The sequence below is a fragment of the Sarcophilus harrisii genome, chromosome 2 (genome assembly GCF_902635505.1).
Source record: "Sarcophilus harrisii chromosome 2, mSarHar1.11, whole genome shotgun sequence".
Classification (NCBI taxonomy): Eukaryota; Metazoa; Chordata; class Mammalia; order Dasyuromorphia; family Dasyuridae; genus Sarcophilus; species Sarcophilus harrisii.
In genome coordinates, this window is record NC_045427.1 from 408651461 (window position 1) to 408678227 (window position 26767).

The 26767-nt window shown below is 33.6% G+C and overlaps 1 protein-coding gene across 1 annotated transcript in view; it reads left to right on the forward strand.

Annotated features, from left to right (window-relative positions):
• ATP6V0E1 (ATPase H+ transporting V0 subunit e1) overlaps positions 1-11306 on the forward strand; it is a 45111-nt gene extending 33805 nt beyond the window's left edge. Inside the window, exons 3-5 of the mRNA XM_003756830.4 lie at positions 890-1019; positions 10499-10537; positions 10782-11306. Coding sequence (XP_003756878.1) covers positions 890-983 — 94 coding nt within the window. The 3' untranslated portion in view covers positions 984-1019; positions 10499-10537; positions 10782-11306. The remainder of the gene's footprint in view (positions 1-889; positions 1020-10498; positions 10538-10781) is intronic.
• Positions 11307-26767: the final 15461 nt, after the last annotated feature.

The following is a 26767-nucleotide window of genomic DNA, read 5'->3' on the forward strand; positions in this document are numbered from 1 at the left end:
TTATATTTTGAATCCTCTCACATTCTACTATATACATGGCATTATTTTTTCTTTTCTTTTTCTATTTTTTATTTTAAGTTTTAAATAGCTAAATAAAAATTTTTAAAAATGACAAATAGTATGGTTTCAGAAAAACCAGAAAAGATATGAACTAATGCAAAGTGAAATGAGCAGAACTAAGAGAATATAGAACACAGCAAAAGCATCATTGTAAGATAACTATGAATAACTTGTTCTCTATAATACCATAATGATCAAGAAAATTCCAAAAGATATAAGATGAAGGGTACTGTCCATCTCCAGAGGAAAAAAACTGATAGAGCCCGAATGCAGATCAAAGATATTTTTCTTTATTTTTCTTGGTTTTGTTTTTTTGGTAGTGGTTGTTTCTGGTTTGGTTTGGTTTGGTTTGATTTGCTTTTGGTCTTTGTGTTTTTTTTCATAGCATGATTTACATGAAAATGTGTTTTGCATGACTACACATGTATAACCTAGGACATAAGATTTTTAGAGAAGGAAAAGAGGAAAAAATTATTCCCAAATGAAGAAGGGACTATATGAAGTTGTTTAGTACCAAATACCCTTAAAACTATATGAAATTGCTAGTACCAAATACCTTAACAGGGGAGAGTAGGGTGGGAAAATCTTTTCTTTTACTATAATTATAATGTATATTCTTCAATGGAGTAGTGTTCTGGGTGAATTGTAGCTTGAAGACTATTGATGATTTGTCAGAAATGATTTGTTTACCCTTACATGTCATTAAGAAATGAGTTTGTTATCACAATCTGGTACCTGCAAATGATCATGGTTCTAATATAATTTTCATTTTCCCCCTTCTTCCATCACCCTTTCTCACCTACCCTTACCCTCCCTCCCCTTTTTGCAGTTGGTTGATTGCTATTCTGGCCCAACTCAACCCTCTCTTTGGACCACAATTAAAAAATGAAACCATCTGGTATCTCAAGTATCACTGGCCTTGAGAAAGGGGATGATCTGTGTGATTCTCTGTCATCTAGGTAAGTACAAATGGGTTCTTTCACATGAGTGTTGCTGAGTCTGGGATTAAGGACAGATTTTTGAAGGCCATTTGAACATACAGATGTGCCCTAATTTAAACATGATCTGGATTAAAGAAACAGATTTGAAAATTAATCACCATAAGATTTCTTTGAATATCAATGAATTTCTACAAACTTTATATTATTTAGCATAACACACTAGTTAGTGCATTTGGACATGTTTTGGGGACAGCGCTCACCAGTTCATTAGTACCATTTAGTATTCATTAATGCTGTATTGATGAATGTAGTTAAATTTGACTAATAATGTGCTCATTACCATGTAGGGGAATCTTTTTGTCATCATTGAAGTAAACTATTCTATTTAGAAGGTATATAAAGTTTAGGGATATTATAGTCTTGACTAGGAAAATGCCAAAAGAGTTTTAAATGAAGCTTCATCCAGGGTTCTTTGAAGTTCATTCTATACTGGAAGCTTCTTTGAAATTATTTTAGCATTCAAGAGGAAAAAGCCTGTGGGACATATCAATGTATATAATTTGATTTGTATAATTATTAATTGTATGAAGTTTACATGTGCCAGAAAGTGAGAATTTGTTTCACACAGGAATCACACATAATCTGAATGTAAGTGAAGAAAAAGAAGAATTCTTTACCTTTATTCGCCTACTCTTTATAGATGAGATTAGTCATCAACTAAGCAAAGCAAAACTAGTTCTTTTTTTTTTTTTAAATTAAAGCTTTTTATTTTTAAAATATATGCATGGATAATTCTTAAACATTAAATTGTGTTTCAGTTCCCTCCCCCCTTCCCTGACTCCTTCCCCTAGATGGCAAGTAGTCCAATATATGTTAAACATGGTGGAAATATATGTTAAATTCAATATATGCATATATATTTATACAATTATCTTGCTGCACAGGAAAAAAATAAAATCAAACCAGAAAAAATGAGAAAGGAAATAAAATGCAAACAAATAACAAAAGTGAAAATGGTATAAAACTAGTTCTTAAAAGAACAAATATCTTAGCAGTTTTCTTTTGTTTTCAGACCTTTAATATCACTTATAGAGTTTTGTGAGATAACTTGCTCCAAATTTTTCATTTTCCATTCATGTGGTTAGTGGATATTTAGAGCCAATTACCACCATCCAAGTTTCTGTAATTTATAATAATATAATGGGAAAAGCCTGGGAATTGTGAATTCTGACTTTGTTGTTATTCTGCTACAAATTATTGGTTTAACAATGGGCAAGTTACTTTTTGTCTTGATTTCTTTGCTTTTAAATTAGTTTTTTACATCCCTCTCAGCTCTAAAGTTTTCCCCTCCAAAAATTGTCATTCTTGTCTGCTCCTTCCTCTCTCTTATTTTGGTCATATTAGTCAGTCTGATAGATGAGAAATAGAACTAGAGTTGTTTTAATTTTCTTTATTTATTGTTAGTAAAATGGAATATTTTTGTTTCCTTTGGCAGAATTTCTTCCCTTTAGAATCTCCTTTTCATATTCTTTAACCATTTCTCTCTTGAGGAATGACTCATATTATATTTGAAGCCTTTATTTTTGGATATCTACCCTTATCAGAAAAATTTTCTCCAAATTTTTTTTTTTCTCCAACTATTTCCTTTCTAATTTCAGCTATATTGATTTTATTTGTACAAAAGCTTTTCTGTTTTAATCAGGAGTATCCATTTTTATCTCTTGTGAGTCTCTCTACCTTGTTTGTTCAAGTACTTTTTTCCTATTCATAGTTGTGAAAAATATTTTCTTCTCTACTCCCTTTAATTTGTTTATGATGTTGCTTTTGTGTTTATGCCATTTTGGTGCTTATTGTGGTATATGGTGTGAAGCATTTGTCTAGATCCAATTTCTGTAAGACTTCTTTCTAGTTTTCTGATCAGTGGTTTTTGAAGAGTCTTTATCTCCAAGCATTTGAAGTCTTTGGGTCTCTCCAAAATTGTACTGCCATATCAAATTGTTTCTGGTGTTGTAAATGGAATCTATACTTTCTATCTAATTTTTCTAATTTTTTGATTGGAACTAGTTTTGATGTTTATTGCTTTGAAGTATATAGTTTGAAATTGGCTACTGCTAGGTTCTTTTCCTTCTTGCTTTTTTTTTTTTTTTTAATAATGTGCTTTTATTATCATACAATTTCCACAAACTAAAACCAGAGAAATTAATTATCGAAGACCATTAACCAAAAATTTGCTCCAAAGCCAGAACCACCCCCAAAACTGATAATATAAATATATTTTTAAAAGTAACTTCTAGGAATGACTTTCAAGACAATACACATTCACTTTAATTTCCTGTACTTTTCTACAGCTGTATCTAGATTACAACCTTGCTTTTTTTTTTTTTTTTCATTATTATCCTAAAGATTCTTGACCTTTTACCACTTCAGCTGAATTTTGTTTTAGCTCTATTTTTGAAATTTTTTTTCTAGCTATAGTAATCCTTTGATAGTTTGATATAGCACAAAGTTTATTGAATTAATTTAGGAAATATGACCAATTTTTATTATATTGCTATGACCCATCCATACAATTGATATCTTTTCAATTATTTAGGTCCTTCTTTATTTTTGTAAAGAGCATCTTGTAGTTATATTTATATGGTTTCTATATGTGTTGGCATATTCTTTTCTAGCAGTTGTCTTTAATTGACTTGGACACTAACTTACTAGTCACTTATTATGAGCGCTTGGTTTATTGGAAGTACTCATCCTAAATACTGAAGATACAATAGGATACATCTTATTGTACTAGAAACACAATCACTTTCAATATCAATATTGTTTTTCCACTATAGTGATCCACAAATATTGCTGAAATATGTGTTTTTGAATTATGTTTAACTGTTATTGGCTATAAGATTTTAGAGTTTATAATATGAGAGCTAAGACTCACTCTAGGTTCAATAAGCATTTAGTAAGCACCTACTGTGCGCTGGGTATCGTGCTAAGCATTTTAAGACAGACAGTAGGACAAATAACATGTAAATTGTCTTTTGGACTGTAGTCCAGATTGTCTACAATCAACAAGAAAGATTCCTTCTGCATTTTTACTGAGTACTTAAAGACACACATAGCAATTTTATTATGTTTTTTGATTTTTAAAAAATAATTCCTTTAAGAGACCAAATTTGGAAAGTAGGAGGTATAAGGCAGAACATAGTGTTCAGTTGAATGAGTTCATGCTTTGGAACTATTCAGTTTCTGAATAATAAAATAATAATAATAATAAAAAACTCTATATGCTACTTGCTTTTTTTTCTTTGTTTTAATCACCTTAATTGCTATGATTTTCTTTTTCTTATTGAAAGAATTGAACCACAGTGATCATAGGATAGGAGAAATTGTAGTTTATATTCCAGAGTACAGATCTCAGTAATCTAAATTTTAAAAGAGACTTAATAGTTACACAGAAGAATATTTAGAATTGTTGTTTCTGTGTTTCAGTACTTTTTCTGTGAGTTTGCAATATGGATTTGCCATTAGATGTAGAATAAAAACAATCTGAGGATTAAACATTGAGAATAGTTTTATTAGTAAATCTATGTTTCTATTTAATGTATATGCTGCTCTAAGAAAGAATTTTTTATCAGACTTTCAAATGAAGACTAATTTTGTCATGGTTTTAATACAGGACATTTAACTCTACTGTTATTCCTTCAAATTAATTCAAATTCAAATAGCAACCACTATTTGGTATACATTTCCTTTACCATCCGAACATCCCCTACCACAATAATCATTCTATTCCTTCAACTCCAGTCCATTAAGAGAGTTCTGCATGAAAGATACCATTAGCAGAAGCACCTTCAAAACAAATTTCTAATTAGAATTTTGCTGTTAGTTTTAATCTATAAGCTCCAAATTTGATACTTCCTATGTCCTATATCAAATTTATCAAATTCTTTTTTCCATTACTAATCTTGTTCTTCATAGCTGCTGTTTGCCAAGGCAAAAATCCCCTTTACCTTCTTTTTATATCATATGGTCATATCAATCTTGATGTAGTCCTCTCCCTCAAAACCCCCACTGAATTAAAAGTTCCTCTTCATTATAGTTCTCTTCCTTCTGCCCCTTGTGGAAACAAAAACATCACATTCTTTCTAGAACTTATCTATTTTTTTCTCTTGTGCTCTGCTTTCCACTTCTAATTCTGACCATTTTTCTGCTATCATCATTCAGCTGTCTCTCCTTTGTATTTTAATCCATCCCTCACTATCACTTTGTCCAGAATCTAATTGCAGGCATCATCCAACATCTAGATCACTTTCTTTTTTTTCTCAAGGAGTTCAGGAATTGGCTCACAAGTATCTCTATCCAGCTGCCTGTCTTCATTCAGTATTCATGTTGACATTTCTTCAAATACTCTGGCCTCCCAGTTCATCAAACTCTTTAGTTCCTAAAATCTGTATGTCTACTTTTAACAGCCCACAAGGATATTATTATCTTTGACCTCACCATTATATCCTAGATTATTCTACTTCCATGATCCATTTTTTATTTTTCTTTTTTTAAATATAATAATAGCTTTTTATTTTTCAAAATACATGCAAAGATAGTTTTCAACATTCACCCCTGCAAAACCTTGTGTTTGCAATTTTTCTCCTTCCCTCCCCCCTCTACCGTAGACAACAACAAATTCAATATAGATTTAAACATATTTAATTCTTCTAAACATGTTTCCACATTTATCATGCTGTAAAAGAAAAAAGATCAAAAAATAGAAAAGGGGAGGAAAAAAAGCAAACAAGCAAATTGTTTTTGTTTTTGCAAACAAAAAAGGTGTGAAAATGCTATGTTGTGATCCACATTCAGTTCCCAGAGTCCTCTCTCTGGACAGATGGCATTTCCCATCACAAACCTACTGGAATTGGCTGGAATCCCCTCATTGTTGAAAAGAGCCAAGTCCATCACAGTTGATCATTACATAACCTTGTTACTGTGTACAGTGTTCTCATGGTTCTACTCACTTCATTTAGCAATATGAGTCTCTTCAGACCTTACTAAAATATCCTGCTGCTTGTTTCTTTTAGAATGATAATATTCCATTACATTCATATATCATAACTTATTCAGCTATTCTCCAATTGATGTGCATCCACTCAGTTTCTAGTTCCTTGCCACTACAAAAGGGACTGCTATAAACATTTTTGCACATGTGGATCCTTTTTATGACACAATCTGTTTTTAAGTTAGATCATTTTGAAGATAAAAAATTTAGAGAAGGGAAACAAGAAGATCCAGCAAAGACCATCAAGAAGGAAAGTCAAAAACATAGGAAAATAAGTGTCAAAAAAGTTAAGGAAAGACAGTATTTAAAAAAAAAAGATTGTCACAGTGACAAAAACTGCAGAAAAGTCAGGAAGAGTAGCAAAGACTAAGAAAAGGGTGTATTTTCCTTAATGGAAGTCAGCTTTGGTAGGAAAGTCCATGTTATCCTCTGAGATTAAAACAGTGGGGGAAAAAAGATCTCTGATAAGTTTAAGGAATAGGAAAATTGAATCAACTCAAAACAATTGAATTCAATTTTATTTGCAACAAGGGAGCCAGAGTCATCTAGTGAGAGAAGAGAAAGAATAGACATAACACTAGGAATGAAAAAAAGAGAAAGTTTTGCAGCAATATTTGCAGCAATAATGTGAGCAGTGTGACCAAAGATTGGAGATGATTCCCAAGAAGACTTTTTGAGATTAGCTAACAAGAATGCAGTAACTTAAGAATGGAAGGTGATGAGGATGGCAGCCCATGACGGAGGACTGGCAGAGTGTAAAAGGGGAAGAGACAAAAGAAAAAGGATTTATGTTGTTGTTGTGTTCAGTTGTTTTCCAGGGGTATCCTACTCTCCGTAACCCTATTTGGAGTTTTTGTTTTCAGGTGTATCCTACTCTCTGTAACCCCATTTGGAGTTTTCTTGGCCATTTCCTTTTCCAGTTTGTTTTACTGAAGAAATTGAGGCAAACGAGGTTAAGTGACTTGCCCAGGGTCACACAGCTAGTGTCTGAGTCACATTTAAACTCAGGTCTTTCTGATTCTTATCTGTATCCCTGAATTCATTTATCATCTGTACTCAGACAACTCCCAAATTAAAAAAAAAACCAAAAACTAGTGATAATCTACTTCAGTAATTTCCAGTCCCACATTTCCAGTTGTCTGCTGGATATTAATTGTTTGTATTACCAAAACTTCAAATCTAATTGGCCACCAAACTTTCCTATTTTTGTTGAGAATTCCATCAATTTTTCATTATCAAGATTCATAATCTAATAGTCATCTTTGACATCCTTGAATTCAACATTCTATCTCCCACCTCACCTCCATATGTTCACAAAGGTCATCCCCAGTATCTATTCTGTCTCAACTTTCCCTTTCAGAATTTTTATCTTCCTTTAATATTTGGTTCAGGTATTACTTTTTCTGTTTCATGTCTCTTAATTTCCTCTAACCCCAGCTGAAAGTGTAGTTTTTTCCTTGACTATTATTACAATTTGCCTATATTTTCTTTGGTTACCATCCCTTCCTGCTCTATCTTTGTGCATATCTGATTGGGCCCACTCCCACCCTAAGTGAAATATCATTGAAGTCAGGGGTTATTTCATTTTTGCTTTTTTTTTTAATCTAGTACACATATAGTACCACAAATGTATATACATGATAATGGTATGTAACAATAGCACATATATAATAGCACCTCATAATTATTTAATTGAACTCGTATTAAATGAACTAAAATATATATTTAAATATATGTGCAATTCAGGGTTATTAAAAAACTTTTGTTAATTTATTAGCAAATGACTTTACATTATCCTCTGAAAACAGCTTGCATATTTCTACTGCTATTTGTGCCATTCTCTCATCTTCACATAGTTGAATTCTACTGTTCTTTAAATATCCATTTCTTATCCCCTATTTTTGGTGAAGCTTTGCTTTTGATCACAGTAGCCATAATGTGCTCTTACTAAAACTTGTCTTATCCATTTATTTGGCATTTAACTTATATCCATGTGTTGTCTTTTTATTCCTTATCTTTTTTATGTTTCTTTTGTCAGCCCTACTGGATCATAATCTGCTTGAGGATATTTAACCCTTGGGAGGTTGTATGTGTGTGTGTGTCTGTGTGCATGCACACATGTGCGTGCACATACTCCATATATATGCATCCTTTCTGTCAGAAAGTATGGGTAGCATACTTTTCAACATCAGTTCTAACATTGATGGTGGTCACCTAATACATTGTTTTTAAAACTACAGAGTTTGTACATGTGTTTGTATGTACATATGTATTAAAATGTTAATAATAGTGCCAGAAGAAAGATCTCTCATTTTATATATGAGAAAACTGAGACTCAGAGAGTTAAAAATAAGATGCTGCATATCACAGAAATACTATAGTAGTTGAACTAGAACTAAAGTTTAAACCTCTTGACTTTCAGACCAGTACTTTCTGGTCATCACACAGAGCTGCTTACCACAATTTGTACTAGGTGGTCAGTAAGTATTTGTGGGCTGGATAAGTGTCATTTGAGAGCTATAAAACAATGATTGAAGGAGTATTATAATCACTGAATGTTGGAGTCGTTGGAAAAGCCAAATTTCACTTATTTAGATGAAAATTTAATTCATTGCTACATAGCAGTAACTTAAGTCATTTAGCTTGAGGGACTGGACTCTTTCATCAAGGGGTTTCTTCGGAATGTTTCCCTAACTCTGGTTTTTATAATAGCACTTTACATAATGCTTTTAATGTGAAAATTTTAAGTGCACATTACCTTTTGTCTTTCCCTCATTTTGCAAATGAGGAGGCTTGAAAAGAGATCATATGAGCTATTCAAAAGCAGAACAATTGTACATTAGAGGGAAAATTAAGACTATATGTTTTTGACTCGCTCCAACTTCAGACCATAAGGTCATGTTATATAACTTAGTGCATATAACTAGTATCATAACCTGTTTGAAAATAATTCCCTGATGTATATGGTTTTCACAAGCTCTGTTTTCCCTTTCCAGAAAGGGAATATACTTTCTGATGTCTAATAAAATTTAATGGGAAAATACCATACTATATAAAATATCAGTATTCACCTACTGCATTTTCTTCAGTAAAGTTAATTTTCTCTGCTAGTTTAGCAAAAAGATTCTATTATGCTTAACGGAGAAAGGGTAACTGAGAGACAGTGAAACACCTTGAAAATTTTTTAAACTATAAGCCATTAAAAAGCTTTTAGCCTTGGTCATTTCTTTGCCTCTAATCCAAGTTTGCTTACTTACAATTTGTTTTGCATGTCACTGACTCTGTTTTGGTTTTTAAATGTATTGCTTGTAATTTGGTAACATAGCCCACCATGTACCAGTGAACTCTTAAGCCACCGGTTCCCTTGCACATGAATTTTTGAGCCTTTTATACTCAAGATGATGAGAAAGGTTTGGAAACCTTTCTATGAGGTTTACTCATCATGGCCTACTGATCTAAAGAGCTTCCACATATGTATATATGCATATACACTCTATATCTAGTCTTCAGATCTTCCATATCCAGCCTACTATAGTCTGTATCCTAACCCTACTATAATCTATATCCTAATCTGAATTTACAAAACTTAGTTAGATTTTTGGATCCTAGACCATAGAAGCTACCAGTGTAACTCACACATGTTCAGGAATGTCTCGTACAAATTTCCCAAGAGCTGATCATAAGCCTTTGATCAGAGGCAAATTCATCTTTATAAGAGATAGAAAAACAAAAATCCTGCATATGTTTCTAGGTTTTTCTGAAAACTGTCCCTTTTAACACATTTCAACAGTGCAGTAATATTCCATTACATTCATATGTCATAATTTTTTCAACCATTCTGCAGTTGTTTATAATTCTATACTACTTCAAAAAGAACTGTTATAAATATTGTTTATATATGTGAGTTTTATTCCTCTTAATTTGATCTCTTTGTGCTATATGCCTATTGTGTTATTGGTCAAAGGGGTATGCATCATTTAAGGACTTTTGACTGACTGCCAGGTTGTTAATGCTTTTATTTGATAATGTTAAAAGTTTAGGGGTTTTAACCTTAGACCTTAGCTCTGCTCTTCATATTTGTTTAAAGTAGAATAAACAGCAAACAAGAGGACAGTTAAGAAGAAGCTAGACACCGAAACGGGAAATATTTTTATTATTAACTGCACTTTTAGTAATCCTGTTTCCTACCACAAGAGGGGAAGAGATGACTAATTTGTGATTTGATATATAGATTTAAATTTGCATAAATTCCAAATATAACCAACATTACTTTTCCCTACTACTGTTTTGTTTTGTTTTTCTACATATTATAGTTGCCAATTATTCTTGTCAAGTATATTAAGATTTAGTTTGATTGGATCTTTAAAAAAACCTCTTTTACAAGTCAAACTTAATGTCATATACATAATCATAAGATTCCTAATCTATTCCCCTCATTTCATACACACAGATACTGAACCCCAGACAACTTACTTGAGAGATCATATAGGTAAGTAGAAGAGCTAGGATTTGAATCCAGATTCTCTTACTTCAAATCCAGCATACTTCTTTTGTATTCTATATATTTTTTTTCATAATTAAACATACCATATGTGATTTTGTTCATTTTTAATTAATGACTTGATTAACTTTATGGTTCTTGCATTGCCTTAATTTACTAATTTATTAAGTGAATCTCTTTCTCCTGAGAAGTGGGATGAAGAATTAATAATTGAAATGGTTTTATTTTACAGGTAAAGAAGATACATCTCTTCTACATGTGAAAGCATCCTCTAATCCAAAGAATGCCTTAACTTATCTGTTTGGAGACCAGCTGCCTTAAATATTTACACTATACTTGAATTTTTGTCTTATTCTAAAGTTCAGTATTTTTTTCCTGTTACATACTTTAAAATTTTTTTTCTCTTTGTCAAACTGTGTGCCTACTTTTTCTAAAGTACATGCCAAATACACCAAAGGTATATTGGACTCTTCTGATGCAGAAGAATGTAATTTTAATGAGATATATTATTCTCTTTTTCCTGTTCATGCCTAAGAACTTAAAGATCTCCTCCCCCCACCATTAACCACATTAAAAATAAATAATGCGTTTAAGACTTCTACAGCAAGATGGATGGCTACTACAGTTTTGTTAATCGCGAGGAGATCATGTTCAGAGGAAAAATGTACCCTAATGGTGTTGGAGCTGTATCAAGCTGTATTTTCCAAAGAATTTAAATTTCTATCTCCCTTTGGAATAAATTATTTTTTTCTGCTTTCTACAGAAATCTGGCTTCAGTGTTTGTGATTTTTCTTTTATAAGGACTATTTGTCCTTTCAGGTAATTTACACATTGCCGATTTTGCAACTTTAAAATTCTAACTTTGGTAAATTTCTTGAACTTCTTTGCTTATTAATGTAGATAGCTATATAATTTGGGATGCATGAAAGAACATATATTCATTCAAGAAATGTACCACACACTCTGTAGTGGGGAGGAAAGGCATGGAAATTTTAGATAAGATGTGATGGTATTTACCAGTGTATTGAATACGACAAACATTGATAAATATAATATGAGAAGTCAATCAGTGTTGCAAAACAGAATGAAGAATAATGAAAGGCTTGGGGGAGGAGAACAGATAGCATTTAGGTCACAGAGTTTGAGAGTTGGAAGAATCCAAAGTTGCTAACTAATCCAGTTTTTGCACAAATGGAATATTCCCTACAACATGCTTAAAGTGGTGTTTGAATATCTTCATAATTTCTCAATTTCAAGGCAGACCATTCTACTTTTGGCCAGCTCTTAATTGTTAGGAAATTTTTCTTGACACCAAACCTGAAGTTATCTCTGAAATTTCATCCTCTGGGACTGAAAAGGGAAAAAAAAATCTGATTTCTTCTTCATATAATAGTCTCTTGAATAGTAAATCATGTCCTCCCCTTTCTCATTCTCCCCTTCTCCCCCAAGTCTTTTCCAGATTAAATATTCTCAGTTCCTTCAATCAATCTTTATATAACACGATCTCAAGACTTTTCATTATCTTGATTACCCTCTGGACATTCCAGATTATTAATGTCTTCCTTAAACGATGGTGCCCAGAACTGAACACAGTATTCCAGATAAGGGCAGAGTACAAAGAGATGATTACTCCTCTGCTCTTGGAAGGTATATTCCTCAGTGCAGCCCAAGATCACTTGTTTTGATTATTATATCACATTGTTGATTTGTTGGACTTTTAATACACTAAATCCTACAACTCTTTTCCCAAACAATTGCTATCAAAATCAATCTCCCCCATAATATACTTGTAAATCATGCCTTTTTATACTGAATTGCGAGACTTGGGTTTAAGTGGCATGGTATGGAACTGGTCAGAAAAAAAAGTGTAGTAGCCCTGAGAATGACATCAATATAAAGGGTTAATTGGAGGGGAAGTAGAAATTACTTAGGGAGACTATTGCAGTATTATAGTAGCCAGTGTTTAGAGTCTTTACAACATGATGGTAGTGAGAATAGAGAGGAGAAAAAATAGAAGAGAGTGAATAGGTAAATCAAGATTTCAGAGATGTGAAATAAATGAGAAAAGTTGAAAATGGAAGGAGATTTTGATTATAGGAGACTGATAGTGCCATAGACAAACTGTGAAGTTTTGGGGGACAATAAGCTCAATTGAAGACATCTTTAATTAATACAGAGTACTTTCTATGTCAGCTAAATATAAAGAGTTGTATAATGTAGTAATACTTGTGTCTCTAGGATCTCAAAATGTAATTGAAGTGAGAAGTACAAATAAATGACTATAGACTACAAAGCTGTTTATGATTAGTAGTAGGAATGCAATATTCTTGTGAAGTTCAGTAAAGGGAAAGGCAGCTTCTATCCTAGTGTAGGGGCTGGTGATAACAGAAAGCTTTTAACCAGGCCTGAATAGACAAGATCCTAGGTAGTTCTCCCCTCATTTCATAAGTATATGTAGTAGAATAGAACTATAAGATAATTGCTAACTGAACCAACATTCATTCTATCCCTGAAATGTTTTTTGAGAAATTAAACCTGTGATCTAAACTTAACTGTCACCAGGTTGTTGGCTTTTTGACAGTCAGCCATGATTGGATTTCCTGTTTTTTAGTTTATATTTTTCTGTCCATCTTGACTAAAGAAGGGGAGACAAGTTTATAATAAGAATTCTGGTCTTAGTGACTTCCACAGTAGTTCTATTCACACTTAAATACTTCCATTGGTATCAAACAGGCAAACATTTATTAAACATTTACTGAGTGCCAGGCACAATATTATGTAACAGGGAAACAAAAATAAAATAGTACTTGCTCTTAAGGAGTTTACATTCTAACATGGGAAACCATATAGATTCTTTTTCATCATATATATTCTTTAAGGGAATCTGATTGCAAGATGCAGATATTCAGAAAAAGAACATCTGAGTCGAGTCTAATACAAAGCTTAGAGAGGGGAGATGTTAGAATGGTTTGTATTTCTAGTGCCTCCCCTCTGGAATTGTCTTCCTTTTACTCTGTCATCTGCCCATATCTTTTATGTATATAGTTGTTTGTGTGTTGCCTCAATTAGAATGTGAATTACTTGAGGGCAGGTATCATGTCATTTATTTATTTTTTGGCAAGGGAGGAACATCCCAAGGACTTAGCACAGTATCTGGTATATAATAAGCACTTGATATTTGATAGATTGATTAGTTGTCTCTAAGAAGCCAGGTTATGAACAACTATGAATGCCAAATGGAAATTTGTATTTTATCCTAGAAGAATAGGGAGATTTAAATTTATAGGGTATGATGAAGTTTGAGATGGGAAAGCTGGTACTTTAAGGTTCTGTTGGCATATGTGTTGAGAATGGTTTAGAGCAGAAGGATATTTGAAGCACAGAGCCTAAATTGGAAGCTATTATGCTATTGTTCAAGTCAATAAGCATTATTAAGTGCAACTGTGATAAATGCTACAAAGATAAGCAAAAAACAGCCTCTGCACTCAAGAAATTCACAGCTTAATGGGGAAAAAACATGCAAGCAATTGTTTTTTGCATTTGGCATTTGCTAGTAACTGGCCTTTGGTATTTGAAGGTAACTACCTGTGAGCTTTACATGTTTGGGAGTGTGGCTGAATAGATATATATAGGATAAAATTGTATATCTATCTGTTTGTCTATGTATCCATCTGTATCCCCAATTCAGGTGAGAATAAGCACTCAAACAGTTGTGGATATGTGAATAAAAAGGATGGGCTTATGTGATCGCAGTACAGCGAGAAATAAGATTTCATTGCTGATTATATATATTGAGTGAATCAGAATAAAAGACAGAAAAGGAGACTGGGAATCTTGGTGATGAAATATTACTACCTTCTGCAGTAATAGAGAAATTTGTTCTTAAGAGACATGAATTGGGGGAAGGAGCAGACAATTCTATTTCAGTCAGGTTTAGTTTAAGATACCTGTGGCAGATCCAATTTGGAATGTCTATTAGGCATTTGGTGGTGAGGGTCTGAAGCTTTGTGGACAGACTAGGACCCACAGATACATAGATTTATAAGTCATCTGCACAGACTTGATAATTGAACCCCATGGGAATTGATGAACTTCCAAGTTAAAAAAAGTTTAGAGAGAAAAGAATAAGACCTGGTACAGAGTCATGGAGTTAACAGTGATGACCCAGCAGAAGAGACAGAAATGGTAAGAGGGGTAAAAGAAGAAGTTGTTCTGAAGTTTTATGAAAACCTAGAGGGGAGAGTATCCAAAAAGAGAGTCATCAGCTAGAGGGTGGTCAAGAAAGATGCTTGAGAAAATGTTATTTAATTTGGCAATTAAGATATCATTGGTCATTTAAGAATGAGCAGTTTCAATTGATAGATGAGGTCAGAAGTCGAGTTGCAGAGGATTTAAAAGAGGGAGAGGAAAGGAAGTAGAAGCACCAAGTTAGAATAGCTTTTTCAAGAAGGGTTGCTAAGAAGAAAAAAAATAAAGGAAAATTGCTAAGAGGGACAATAGGATCTAGTGAAAGGGTTTTGTTGTTGTTGATTCCTCCTCTCCTCTTGTCCTTCCTCCCTATCCTGGAAGGATAGGGAAGAATGCTTAATAAGGCTTTCCACATAAGTTAAAATTTTGAATTCTGTAAGTAGAAATAAACTTGTTTTGGGGGTTTATTTTTTGGGTAAGGGAGTCACACACACACATACACATACACATACACACACACACACACACACACACACACTCTCTCTCTCTCTCTCTCTCTCTCTCTCTCTCTTTTAGACTTCCAATCAGCCTGGATGCTTTTCTCAGAAAACAGTCTTGATTGCTACACATCAGCTGGTCTTTCTTTTGCTGCTGTTTTCCAGTAGTCAACACTTAAACTGCTTGCTTTTGAAGCTACCAAACTCAACAAATGTTTTGGAAAGCCTGCTGTGTACCACACACTGTAGCTATGTATCTTTAAAATGTTTCTTGTTTCATTGCTTGGGAATTCCCTTTCACCCATATTCCAAATCCAGTTTATTAGACTAACAGTATGACATTGTTGCATTGCAATATTCCTAGATAAGATTGTCTTTCAGGATCTTTTATTGGTTACTTGATCTTTATATAATAAATATTTTTTAGATTGCATATGCTAGAGGAGTAGAGCTAATTTCTGTGTCATATCCAGATCCATGAACTTTATACATAAGGTTGTTAATTCAATGGTACTGTGTTATGTCAATTACTTCTCACTTTCTCCTACTACTGTTTACTTGGAAGTATTAATATTTTACCAAAGTGTCATTCAGTTAAACTCATTGAGAAGTATACTAGATTAATTAGGGTTTCCAGAGAATATGGGTTTTTTGAGAGAAATCACTTTTTGGTCTTTGTTAGCCCCTGCATTTAGTGGGTGATTCTGATAACTATTTAGTTGAATAGTGTTTAAATTTACAATTGTACACAGAAGTTATATGAAAAAAATTATATGTAATTAATTTAAATTATCTGTTAATAATTCTACTTCGGGATACTTGCAGTCTATATAGAAGTGAATTTTTGAAAAAAGTCAGAAGGAAGATTGACTTTGAGCTCTTAGCATTATTTGCCTCTTTCCAAAGTCTTACTCTTAATCTATGCTTAATCATGGTGTGGAAATGACCTCATTCTTTTATATACTATACAAATCTGAACTCTACTATCATAAGCCCTGCCTTAATGGAAAAGCTTCACATTTGTGACTTGAAAGGCAGGCAGACAGATAACCATTTTTTTGTTTCTTTATTTTGCCACATAAAATTCATGAAAATTATTTGCTAAAATGAGGAGAGGCAGCAGAAATTGTCATCTGAGTGAGGAAAGAGAGAAACCAGTAAATTCTTTCTGAAGCATTGAACATGAAAGTGCCAGTCCTATACTTTAATCAATTCTGTTCATTAAGCTTTGCTAGTACTACAAGGAAGAAGCTTAAAGTGATCTTTAACTACCTTACCAAAAAAAAAAAAAAAAAAAAAAAAAATGAGCAAAGATTTTTAATGTTTCAAACCCTGCTTAAACATACTCATATTGAGCTGATGGTTCTAAAAAATAATGTCCTTGTCATTCAGTAGAGGCCATTTGATCTCAAAACTTAAAAGCATGGTTCCAATTAGAGTACTTTTGGAGGTAAGGGTCTTGGTGGCACAGGGCATCTTTTTAAAACAGAGCCAGATACAGGTTTTAATTTAAATGATTGGGAGAGTGTAAGTTCCTTAAAAGGCAGGAACTGTGTTTACAGTTTCCCCTTTGACACTCCAAATGTAGTGATTATTTAGATATTTTCAAAATAAGTAACACAAAGGCTCAAATAAGTCACAGGAAGGGGATGTGAGTAAAAGGCAAATCCCTTAACCCTGAGAAAACTATAAGGAGATTCATTTCACTTTGTAGGTCTTTGTCATTAAGTAGTTTTCCTGATAGCATCTTCAAGGTCCAGATTGGATGCACCTGATTGTCTCTGGCCTCCCTTTTTTCTATATCTCCCACACTTTTATCCTATGCACAGTCTTAGTCTATTGAGCTCCTTTCTAGTCCTACTTCTAAGTCATAAAAGATGAGTCTTCCTGACTCTAGGCCCAGTACTCTATCCTCTCACTTAGTTGTCCAGGGGATATTAAGAAAGCAATAAAGAGGTTAAGACTTTTGAGGAAGAAGAAATCATGTTCAGCTGGATCCTCTTTCCCCCAAAAAAAGCTTTAATTGTGAAGGAATCCATATATGAGTTGGAGGGATATTAAAGGAAATAAAAGACTTCAATAGCAATATATAGGGATGAAAGATGCCACTGCAGGTATGGAAAGGAGGCTATATAAAAGCAAAGGAAAGGGTTGTATAAGACAGGGAAAGGATGATGGGAAGCTTCCAGTTTAATTAGACTATTATACAGAATCTGAGATTAATGCCATGTAATAGAGATGCTTTAAAACCATGATTATACTTTTGAGATGGAATTGGTGTTAAAAATCCAGGACTTAATCGTAGGAAAGGGGTTCAAAAGGAAGTGTTAATTACTAAAGATCAAATTGTAGCACCTAGTGGTTTCATTATAAGGTCCCTTGAATGAATTAAGAAACAACACCCTAGGATGAATGGTGATAAGCCAAGCCTCTAGATGACTTTTAAAAATCAGTTCTAAAAGTCGAGGAAAAGAAGTCAGATCCAGGCAAGATATGTAGATGTACACAGCTGGAAAAGGAATTTGCTAAAAGCTAAAAAGGAGCTAGAATAGAGAAGATGAATAGAAATGACTTCCACAAAAAAAGCCATCAGGACTTTAAGGAATGAGGCTGTTTAGGACTGTTGCTCTGATGCTGAAAATCCTTTCTTTTCCCCAAATTTTTACCTAAGCACCATTTAAAAAAATCTTTATAAAATCTTTATAAACAATGTTAACTATAGGTTTTTGGCTAGTTACGATATATTTATTGGAAATACTGTTGAAAGGAAGCATTTAGTAGGGAAACATCCCCAAAGAAAAAGGAACAGAGATAGACACACACATACAGAGAAAGCTTTAAAATACACACACACACACACACACACACACACACACACAAATTAAAGAACAACTTCCCAGAATAAAAAAGATTCATACCAGAAAACCCATCTAGATAATGGTGTATGGTGAGGCAAAAAGGAGTAAATGAACAAGTCTTCATCACCTCATTCCACCATTGCTATGTTTAATTCAGTAAATAATGGGGAGCCACTGAAGTTTTCTGAATAAGGGAGTAATATGATCAGAGTTGTATGTAGTAAAATGGGTGGAATAGAGATGGAATAGACTAAAAGCAGGAACAGTAGTAAGATGCCTATTACAGTAATCAAGGTGAGAAAAAAAGGAGGACTTGATTAATGATGATTAGAATGTATATTGAAAGAGGGGACTATAGCCCCAAAGAGAGAGAGACCAAAGAGGGTAAATCTGATATGTGGAGCTAAGGCAGAGGAAGGACTTCCTTACTGAATTATAAACTCAGAATATTGTCTATGTCATAGTCTTTGAATTCCTGACATAAGTACAGAGCATTACTTATAATAATATTTAATAAATGTTTAATGAAAGGTTTGTTGATTAAATGATTACACTTAGCTTCCAAAAGAACTGCCAGATCCTTTCTTGGCTTGACAAGTGCTTCCCTACAGGGCAGAAAAAATATTTCCTATGCTTTAAATCTCAGAGGATAATGTCCTTCATCTATCAAATTTCTTAAGGTTTAACCTGGAACTCATACATTTTTCTAAGGAAAATATTTGGAATCCCCTTTGCTTTCGATGTTTCTTAAAAATTGGTCATAAAAAGGACAGCCAATTTATTGTCCTAGGGTAGAGGATCTTAACTGGAGAATCATGAACTTTTAAAAAATGTATTTTGTTATTTCAATATAAGTTGGTTACCTTTGTAATACTATGCATTTTATTTTATGCACTTTGAAGCATTAAAAAAAAAACAGCACTTATAAAGGGATCCATCAACTTTACCGATGAAATACACAAAAAGCCTAAGAATTTTTTTCCTAGGTGTACTTAAAAAAATACAGTGAGATGTAGCGAAAAAAGTGCTACATTAGGAATAAGAGAACCTGAATTCAAGTCCTGACTACCTGTGGGACTGTGGGTAAGTCTTTTTCTCTCTCTAGGTTTCAGTCCTTTGATTTCTAAATCCTATGCTAGCTCTAAATAAGGCAATCAGGCATGGCTGCACAAGTCTGAGAAACAGAACTTTCATCAAGTTTAGAAAATCAGCTATCTATCTGACTATACCCTGTTTTATTTCCAAGGTACCCTATTTTTATTCCAGATAGCTGTTACTATCAACCTGGGCATCCATCATACACTGACATATACAAACCATATGTATTAACTTCGAAAAATCAGCTGCCTGAAATTAGTGGTTTTCAAAATGGAGTTTGGGGACTAGCAGATGGCTTAACCAGGGTTAAAGGTAACCAAAGGCCTCATCCATCAGTGAGTTGTCTACCTCAACCATATGAAGACTTTCCCTATGGAATGGCCATGAAGGTGACTGAAGCAGGTATTGTGAACAGCTTAGAACTTGATCACACACCAAAGCCATCAACAGTTGTCTTGATTTTTGTCTTGCCTCTGGAAGAGAGAGTGAAGCTGACAACTTTTTGCAGTTGCCTCATGTAAACCCAATTCACTCATGAGTCAAGATATCACCCCATGATGTCATTGATCTTAAAAAATTAAGGACAAACATTAAGCACCTACTATATCCCAGGCATTGTGCTGAGCAATGGGGACACAAAATAAGAAAAAGGAAGACAGTCCTTCACCTTAAAGGAGCTCACAAATGAATGGGCAAAGACAAAAGAAAGCTGAAGGGGGTGGAACTGGTGAAGATACAGATGAGAGAAGTTCCAAAGTATTGTAGTCATTTTAGAAATGAGGCAATGTTCTGATCTGAGCTTCCTTCTTAAATAGAAATTTTGGAGTTCATGACTCCACCTTCAATTCAGAGGGAGGAAAGCATTGGGGTACCAAGGTGGATAACAGCTTGCAGGATGATGAGGTTTTCTGAATAAGGAGCTCCTTGCAGCATGGTGGAAAAGTCAGATAAGTCCCAGAAGAACAGTGTAGCCCATAAGAAATTAGGAAAATCCAGAGCTGGACACGATTTGAGAAAGCATCTTGTCCCCCTCCATCCCATTTATAAATGAGAAAATTAGTCTTATGAGAGAAAGTGACTTGTTCACACACCTGATCATAATTAGCTGAGTTTGGATTCAAATGCAGATCTTGTGGCCTCCAAATATAGCACTCTTCATTATACTTTATAACAATATGCCTTTTTCCCTTGCCAAACACATTTATACAATTATCTGTTTCATAAATCCATATTTCACATTAGGTTCGTTAATAGGAAAGTCTACCTCTAAAGCCTAAGACCACCAGATATGTCTATATTTGCTCTTCATTGCTCAGGTGGCACCATTACTGCTTTAGGGAAACTGGCTTCCTGGATTAGTCACAGATTTCTCTAAAGCTGGCCAAGAAGAAAAACAAAGAAATAAAAGCCTCTGGGTCAGAGGCTTTCATTCGGGTCCTGATTCAGTGGGAGTAGGAAGGCAGTGCTAAAAGACATTTACTGTTTTCTAACTTGCTCAGCCCTTGATGATCAGCTCCCATTTAGAGAGAAGCTCACTCCCTTCCTCCCTCTCCTTTACCAACTCTCCTGAATACTAAACTCAGCTCTTCCTTCACTTTAAGGCCAGTAGGAACACCCACATTTGTTTCCATCCCAACTTTTATCTCAAATCACCCAATTGCACCTAGGATCCGATCTTATACTTTCCTTTTGTAGAGAGGAGAGAAACTCCACATCCTATTTATTGGGAGTAGCAGTCCTAAAGAAAAACTTTGGTTTGTCTACCCTTCACCCCCACAGGCAGCCCTACCTTTTTTTTTTGAGGTTAAATGAGGATGGGTGTGTAGGGCAAGTTGAGCAGACCAGAGAAGACATACCAAAATAAGTAATGAGAGACAGCAAAGGACAAATCAGGGAGGGTAGTCAGTTAGATGGTCAATCTAATGAACCTTAAAATTAACCCAGTATTTTCTGTGGTCTGAGATCCTTTTGCCTGGGATAAAGTGTCAGTCTATATGAATATACAAAAATTAATGAAAATATGAATGGTTTGGGGACCTCAGAATTCTTGAAAATCTTTTAAAAGAGCCTGGATGACTACCAGCAAGAGATTCATGCTTCCAGTAAGAATTGTGCTTGCTACCCTTTTAAATGAGCTTCCAACTCTAGGTCCTCTTTAAGAAACTTTTTAGCTTTAAATTCTGTGATCCATATGATTGAATCTGTGTGACTTAGGTTTTCCCAATAGATAATATAACCAAATTCATACAAATATATATTATAAACAAATTCATATATAAATATTGTATTCATATATTAGCACATTTTACCACACATGTCATATAGTGGATTTTAATATAATTGTAGCACGTTCTATGTTTGTTTACTCATAATACATGGTAAACACAATGATTGCTGAATTTGGGGAGGTTAGGCTATGGTTTATGAGTTTGTGTTGTTTAGACTAAAAAGTCAGGCAGAGAAGTCGAAATCTTATGGGAAATTAGTTGTGCATGATGAATGAGATGGAGCAGGGATATATAAATCAATCACATAATGGGTATAAGTACAAAGAATAAATGAATATAAAGAATGATATTTTTATTCTGCCTAAACTTTTTTTCTTGATCATGCTTCCCCCCCTAATTCTTGGAGGTTCTTATTTGTTTTATGTTGTAAACGACCTCCTGAAAATTCAGCCTTAGAGTTCACTTCCTTTGGGTTGCATTGCTGTCTCTAGGGTCAGTTTTTAAAAATGGGAAAACCAACATTAAGTTATTAGCATCTTATAGTAAATGAATATCATGATCCTTTCCTAATACATAATTATAACCAAATTCATATAAATATCTAGGGACATTTTGAGAAGACTGGGGATCTGGAGAGAGCTATCTCAGATAATGGAAATTTAAGCATAGTTGATACTTCATAGTTTTACTTAGGACCAGACATGGAGTGTGGTATTGAAAAATGGATCTCAGAATTCTCATTATCATTTTTTGTTCTTCTGTATTGTCCAGCTGTAGTGCTCAATAAAGGTATATAGAACCCACAAAGGTTGGACTTGAAGGGTTAGGCTAGCCTTTCCAACCATCACAAAGACTATTTGTAGCTTTTTAAAGAAAGACATCCATTATGGGAAGATGGAAACTCCAAATATTTTTGCCTGGGGAGAAAGATGAAAGGAAAGCCAAATGAAATGTGCACAGACATCTGACCTCTTTTAACTAAGAAGTATCTATTTACTTTTTATACGGATATTGCAGATATTTTCCATTTTCTTGGTCATTGTTAGACACTGATTATATATATGTATATTGAGAGAGAAAGATTTATTGTTTAAATTTTTATTGATTTATTTTTACATTAAAAACATTTCTAGATGACCTTCCATTCTTGAGAGATCTCTTATAACAAAGTAAAAATAATTAAAACTAACAATACTGTGACCTCAGTGTAAAGTACATGCAGCATTCCACATTGTAGCATCTTCCCATTTAAAAAAATTGTTTTTTATTTAACCAAAATATATATTTTTTTTCTCCCTACCCTCCTCCACACCATTGGTGGTGAAAAGGGGAATGGGGGGAGGAAGGGAGAAAATAAAAACAAGTTCCCTGTAACAAATATGCATAATTAAGCAAAATAAATTCTCTTAATAGTAGAATATATAGATAGATATAGATATATAGTCTCATTTTGCATTATAAATTTATCACCTCTCTGTAAAGAGATTTCTCGATCAAACAAGGGATAGAGAAACACAAGATAAAAACACTTACTTCAACTACATAAGATAAAAATTTTTTTGCACAAACAAATCCAATAAAGAACCAAAAGGAACCAGTTAACAGGGGAGGGAAGGGTGGGTCTTTATAAATGTTTCTGATAAAAGTCTTATTCCCAAGATTATAAAAAGAACTAATTTACATTGATAAGGATAAGAGTCATTGTCCAAGTGATAAATTCCTTAAGGATACAAACCAGTAGTTCTCAAAAAAAAAAAAAAAAAAAAAAAAAAAGATAGTGATTTGCAGCAGTTTTAAAATATCTTTTTAAAAAAATGTTTCAAATCACTATTAATTAGAGAAATGCAAATTAAAATAATTTGGAGATTCCACCTTATAACCATCAGATTGGCAAAAATGACAAAAAGAGGAAAAGGTAACTGTTAAGAGTGAGAAAACAGTTTGTAATGGATGTAACCATTCTGGAAAGTAATTTGTAATTACACACAAAAAGTTACTAAATAATAGTACATGGCCTTTGACTTAGCTATGCCCCTGCTAAATTTAAGCTCTAGAGAGATCTCCCTTCCCCTCACCCTCTTCCTTAGATGGCAAACAATTCAATATATGTTAATCATGTGCAATTCCTCCATACATATTTCTACAATTATCATTCAAAAAGGGGAAAAATGCAACCAAACAACAGTAAAAAAAATGGAAATACTATGTTGCAGTCCACACTTAGTTCCCACATTCTTCTCTCTGGATGCAAATGGCTATCTTCATCATAAAATCATTGAAACTGGCCTGAATCATCATTGCACAATCTTGTTGTTGTACAATGATCTCCTGGTTTGTAGAAACTCTTTTTTTTGCAAGGGCAAAAAAAGGAAGCTAAAAGGATATCCATCGATTGAGGAATGGATGAATAAGTTGTGGTATATGAATGTGATGGAAATCTATTTTATTGGAAGAAGTAAAAAAAAATAGATGAAAGATTTGGATGAACTTATACAGAAGGGAGAAGAAAAATATATATCATAACACCAATATTATAAAAATGAACAATTTTGAAGACTTTTATAAATTAATAAATAAAATGAGTTTCTCATTTATAGTGAAATTTTTTATTCAGAATGAAAATTTTTGATTGAAATTATTGTAATGAGGTGACATTTGTATATTTGATTTGTAAAACATTAACTGAACAAATTCACAATATTTATTCTGAATTTTGCTTCATTTTATCCATCGTACTTATAGATGAAAGGCAGCTAGATGGCTCAGTAGATAGAACACTCTATAGAATAGATAGAGGGCTTGAAGGCAGGAAGATGTTGAGTTCAAATGTGAACTGCTGTGTGACCCTGGGTAAAAAAAAAATAGAAATCATTCTTAGAAGCATAAAGGTGAAAACTGGTCATCCTTTGCTACTAGAAAATCTATCAGATAAGACCAAATAAAGGACAAAAGACCATCTAGAGTTGGTCAGGACCAGACTGGATGAATAAATGAAAAATCATGTATTAATAATCCCTTATATTCCAGGCACTGTGTTAAGTTCTGAGAATACAAAAGACAAACAAGCTACATTCTTAGTCCCTATTTTTAAGGAGATTAGTAAAGGAGAGGCAGAATTGGAAAGGGAGAATGGGCTGGTATAGTTTGGAAATATCCAGAAAGTTGTGTGGTAGCCTGGTTTCTGGCAAGCTAAGGTATAAAAACTTAAGGTATCAGAGGGTTGGGTCCAAAAAGCAAATTCTGAATTTATGTGGAAAGAGTTGCAGATCTGTGTTGCAGGTAGAGCATATTTTGGAAATGGCCAGGAAGTAATGTCTGAAATTTGTCACAATGTGTCCTTCTATGCTCAATAATACCTTTTTTGGCCCATCATGTTTTCAAAATTATTTCACAGGTGGTTGTACCAAATATTTTATAGAGATGCTATTGTATACTATTTACATAGATATAGATATAGATATAGATATAGATATAGATATAGATATAGATATAGATATAGATATAGATATAGATATAGATAGGCAGCTAGGTGGCGCCATAGTACACAGTGTTGAACCTGGAGTCAGCAAAATCTGAGTTCAAATTTGACCTTAAACCCTTAGTTTGAACCTGGGCAAGTCACTTAACACTATTTGCTTCGGATTCTTCATCTGTAAAACAAGTTGGTGAAGGGAATGGCAAATCATTCCAGTATCTTTGCCAAGAAAACTCCAAATGGGATCATGAAGAATTGGACAAGATTGAAAATGACTGAACACTATCACATGTGTGCTCACAGAGATACACAGCATAGGATTGGCAGTTAGGAAATCTTGGCTCAAATTTTAGCTCTACCATCAATTTTTCTGTAGGTCATTGGCAAAAGTCACTTAAACTGTGTGGATTAGATACCTCATAATAGACATTTGAAAGAAAAGCAGCATTCAGAAAATAGGGAGATCTGGATAATGTGTCCTAGGAGAAGGAGGTGTCAGGAGATCATTAGTGTCAAATGCATTAGAGATGTCAAGGAGAATTAGGACAGAAACAAGCCTTTTGGATTTATCAACAAAGAGTCAACTGTCACATAAGAATGGTATTACTCTATATTTATTTACTTTGTAAAATCCCTGCAAACTCAGATCCATTTCTCCCTTTTCTGATTCCCCTACTAGGTTGTTAAAGATCCTTTCCCACCCACCCACATTCCTTTCTACTTTTTTTTGGTCCATATTCGCTTCTCTGTAACATGTTATTTCCTGCTAGTATAATGTCAGTTTTTCTACTTTCTAGCCTAGTAATTCCTTTTCTTTGTCTTTTTATCACTTATGTTAGTGCCCAGAACATGGCATACACAAGTGTTTGTTAAATGAGTGAAAGGATGGCTGAATGATCTTAATGCAAAATGTTTGCTCAATCCCAAGTACTTGGATAGGATAGCATTTCACAGCTCTTAAATCTCTTACTTTTAATTGGGGGGAAAAACTTTTAAAATGTGGAAATTTTTTTATAATCATGAGGAGAAAGGGAGAAAAGAGATCCTCTGTTAGTATAAAAGGGAGGGAAAGAAATTAGTTTAATGCCATGATTGTTAACTAATTAATTAATAATGTATAAGAATACAGATCACTTGATGCAATCCCCTAAAACTGATTACACAAGATCATTTTCATTCTCTTTATCTTCTTGATAGTATGCTTTCAAATATAATAAATGGTGCCAGTGGAAAGGCTGGAAAGACTACTACTATACAATATTCTTCAAGAATCCTTTGCATACATTGGTGAAATTATCTTTCTTTGTCACTATTAAAGGTCTTTGGCAGCTCTCCTCCCATCTAGGATTCAATCTAGGTTTTTTATTAACCAGCTCCGTTGATATATTTCTTTGTCAGAGTCAGGAGAATTGTGTTTACATCAGATTCCTTGAGAACCCACCAACTTGTGATGTGCACTATCATTTTAATGTTATCCTTATCAACAGAATCATCATTTATTTAGATATTTATTAAATACTTACTGTATGCCATATCAAGTAGGAGCTGGAGATTCAAAGACATTCCTGAAATCTGCTAAGTGAATAAGTCCTTGGGAAAAGTATCCCATACCTAGCTCCTGGGCAGTTCATTCTGGGTATTTCTACTATGAACAAAGATATGCCAAAGGATAAAAACCAAACCATGCATATATCTTATTAAAAACTTAAGAGATTAGGCAGGATGTCTTCCTTCCTTGAAAGAGAATCTTTTTCTTTTTAGATCTTGAGAGAAAAGTTAAGCAGAGGAAATAATAATGTGGAGTAATTATGATAATTAATTAAAATCTGGTTTGGATTTAGTTTTGATTCCTTTGATTTGAAAATGGTTTGAAA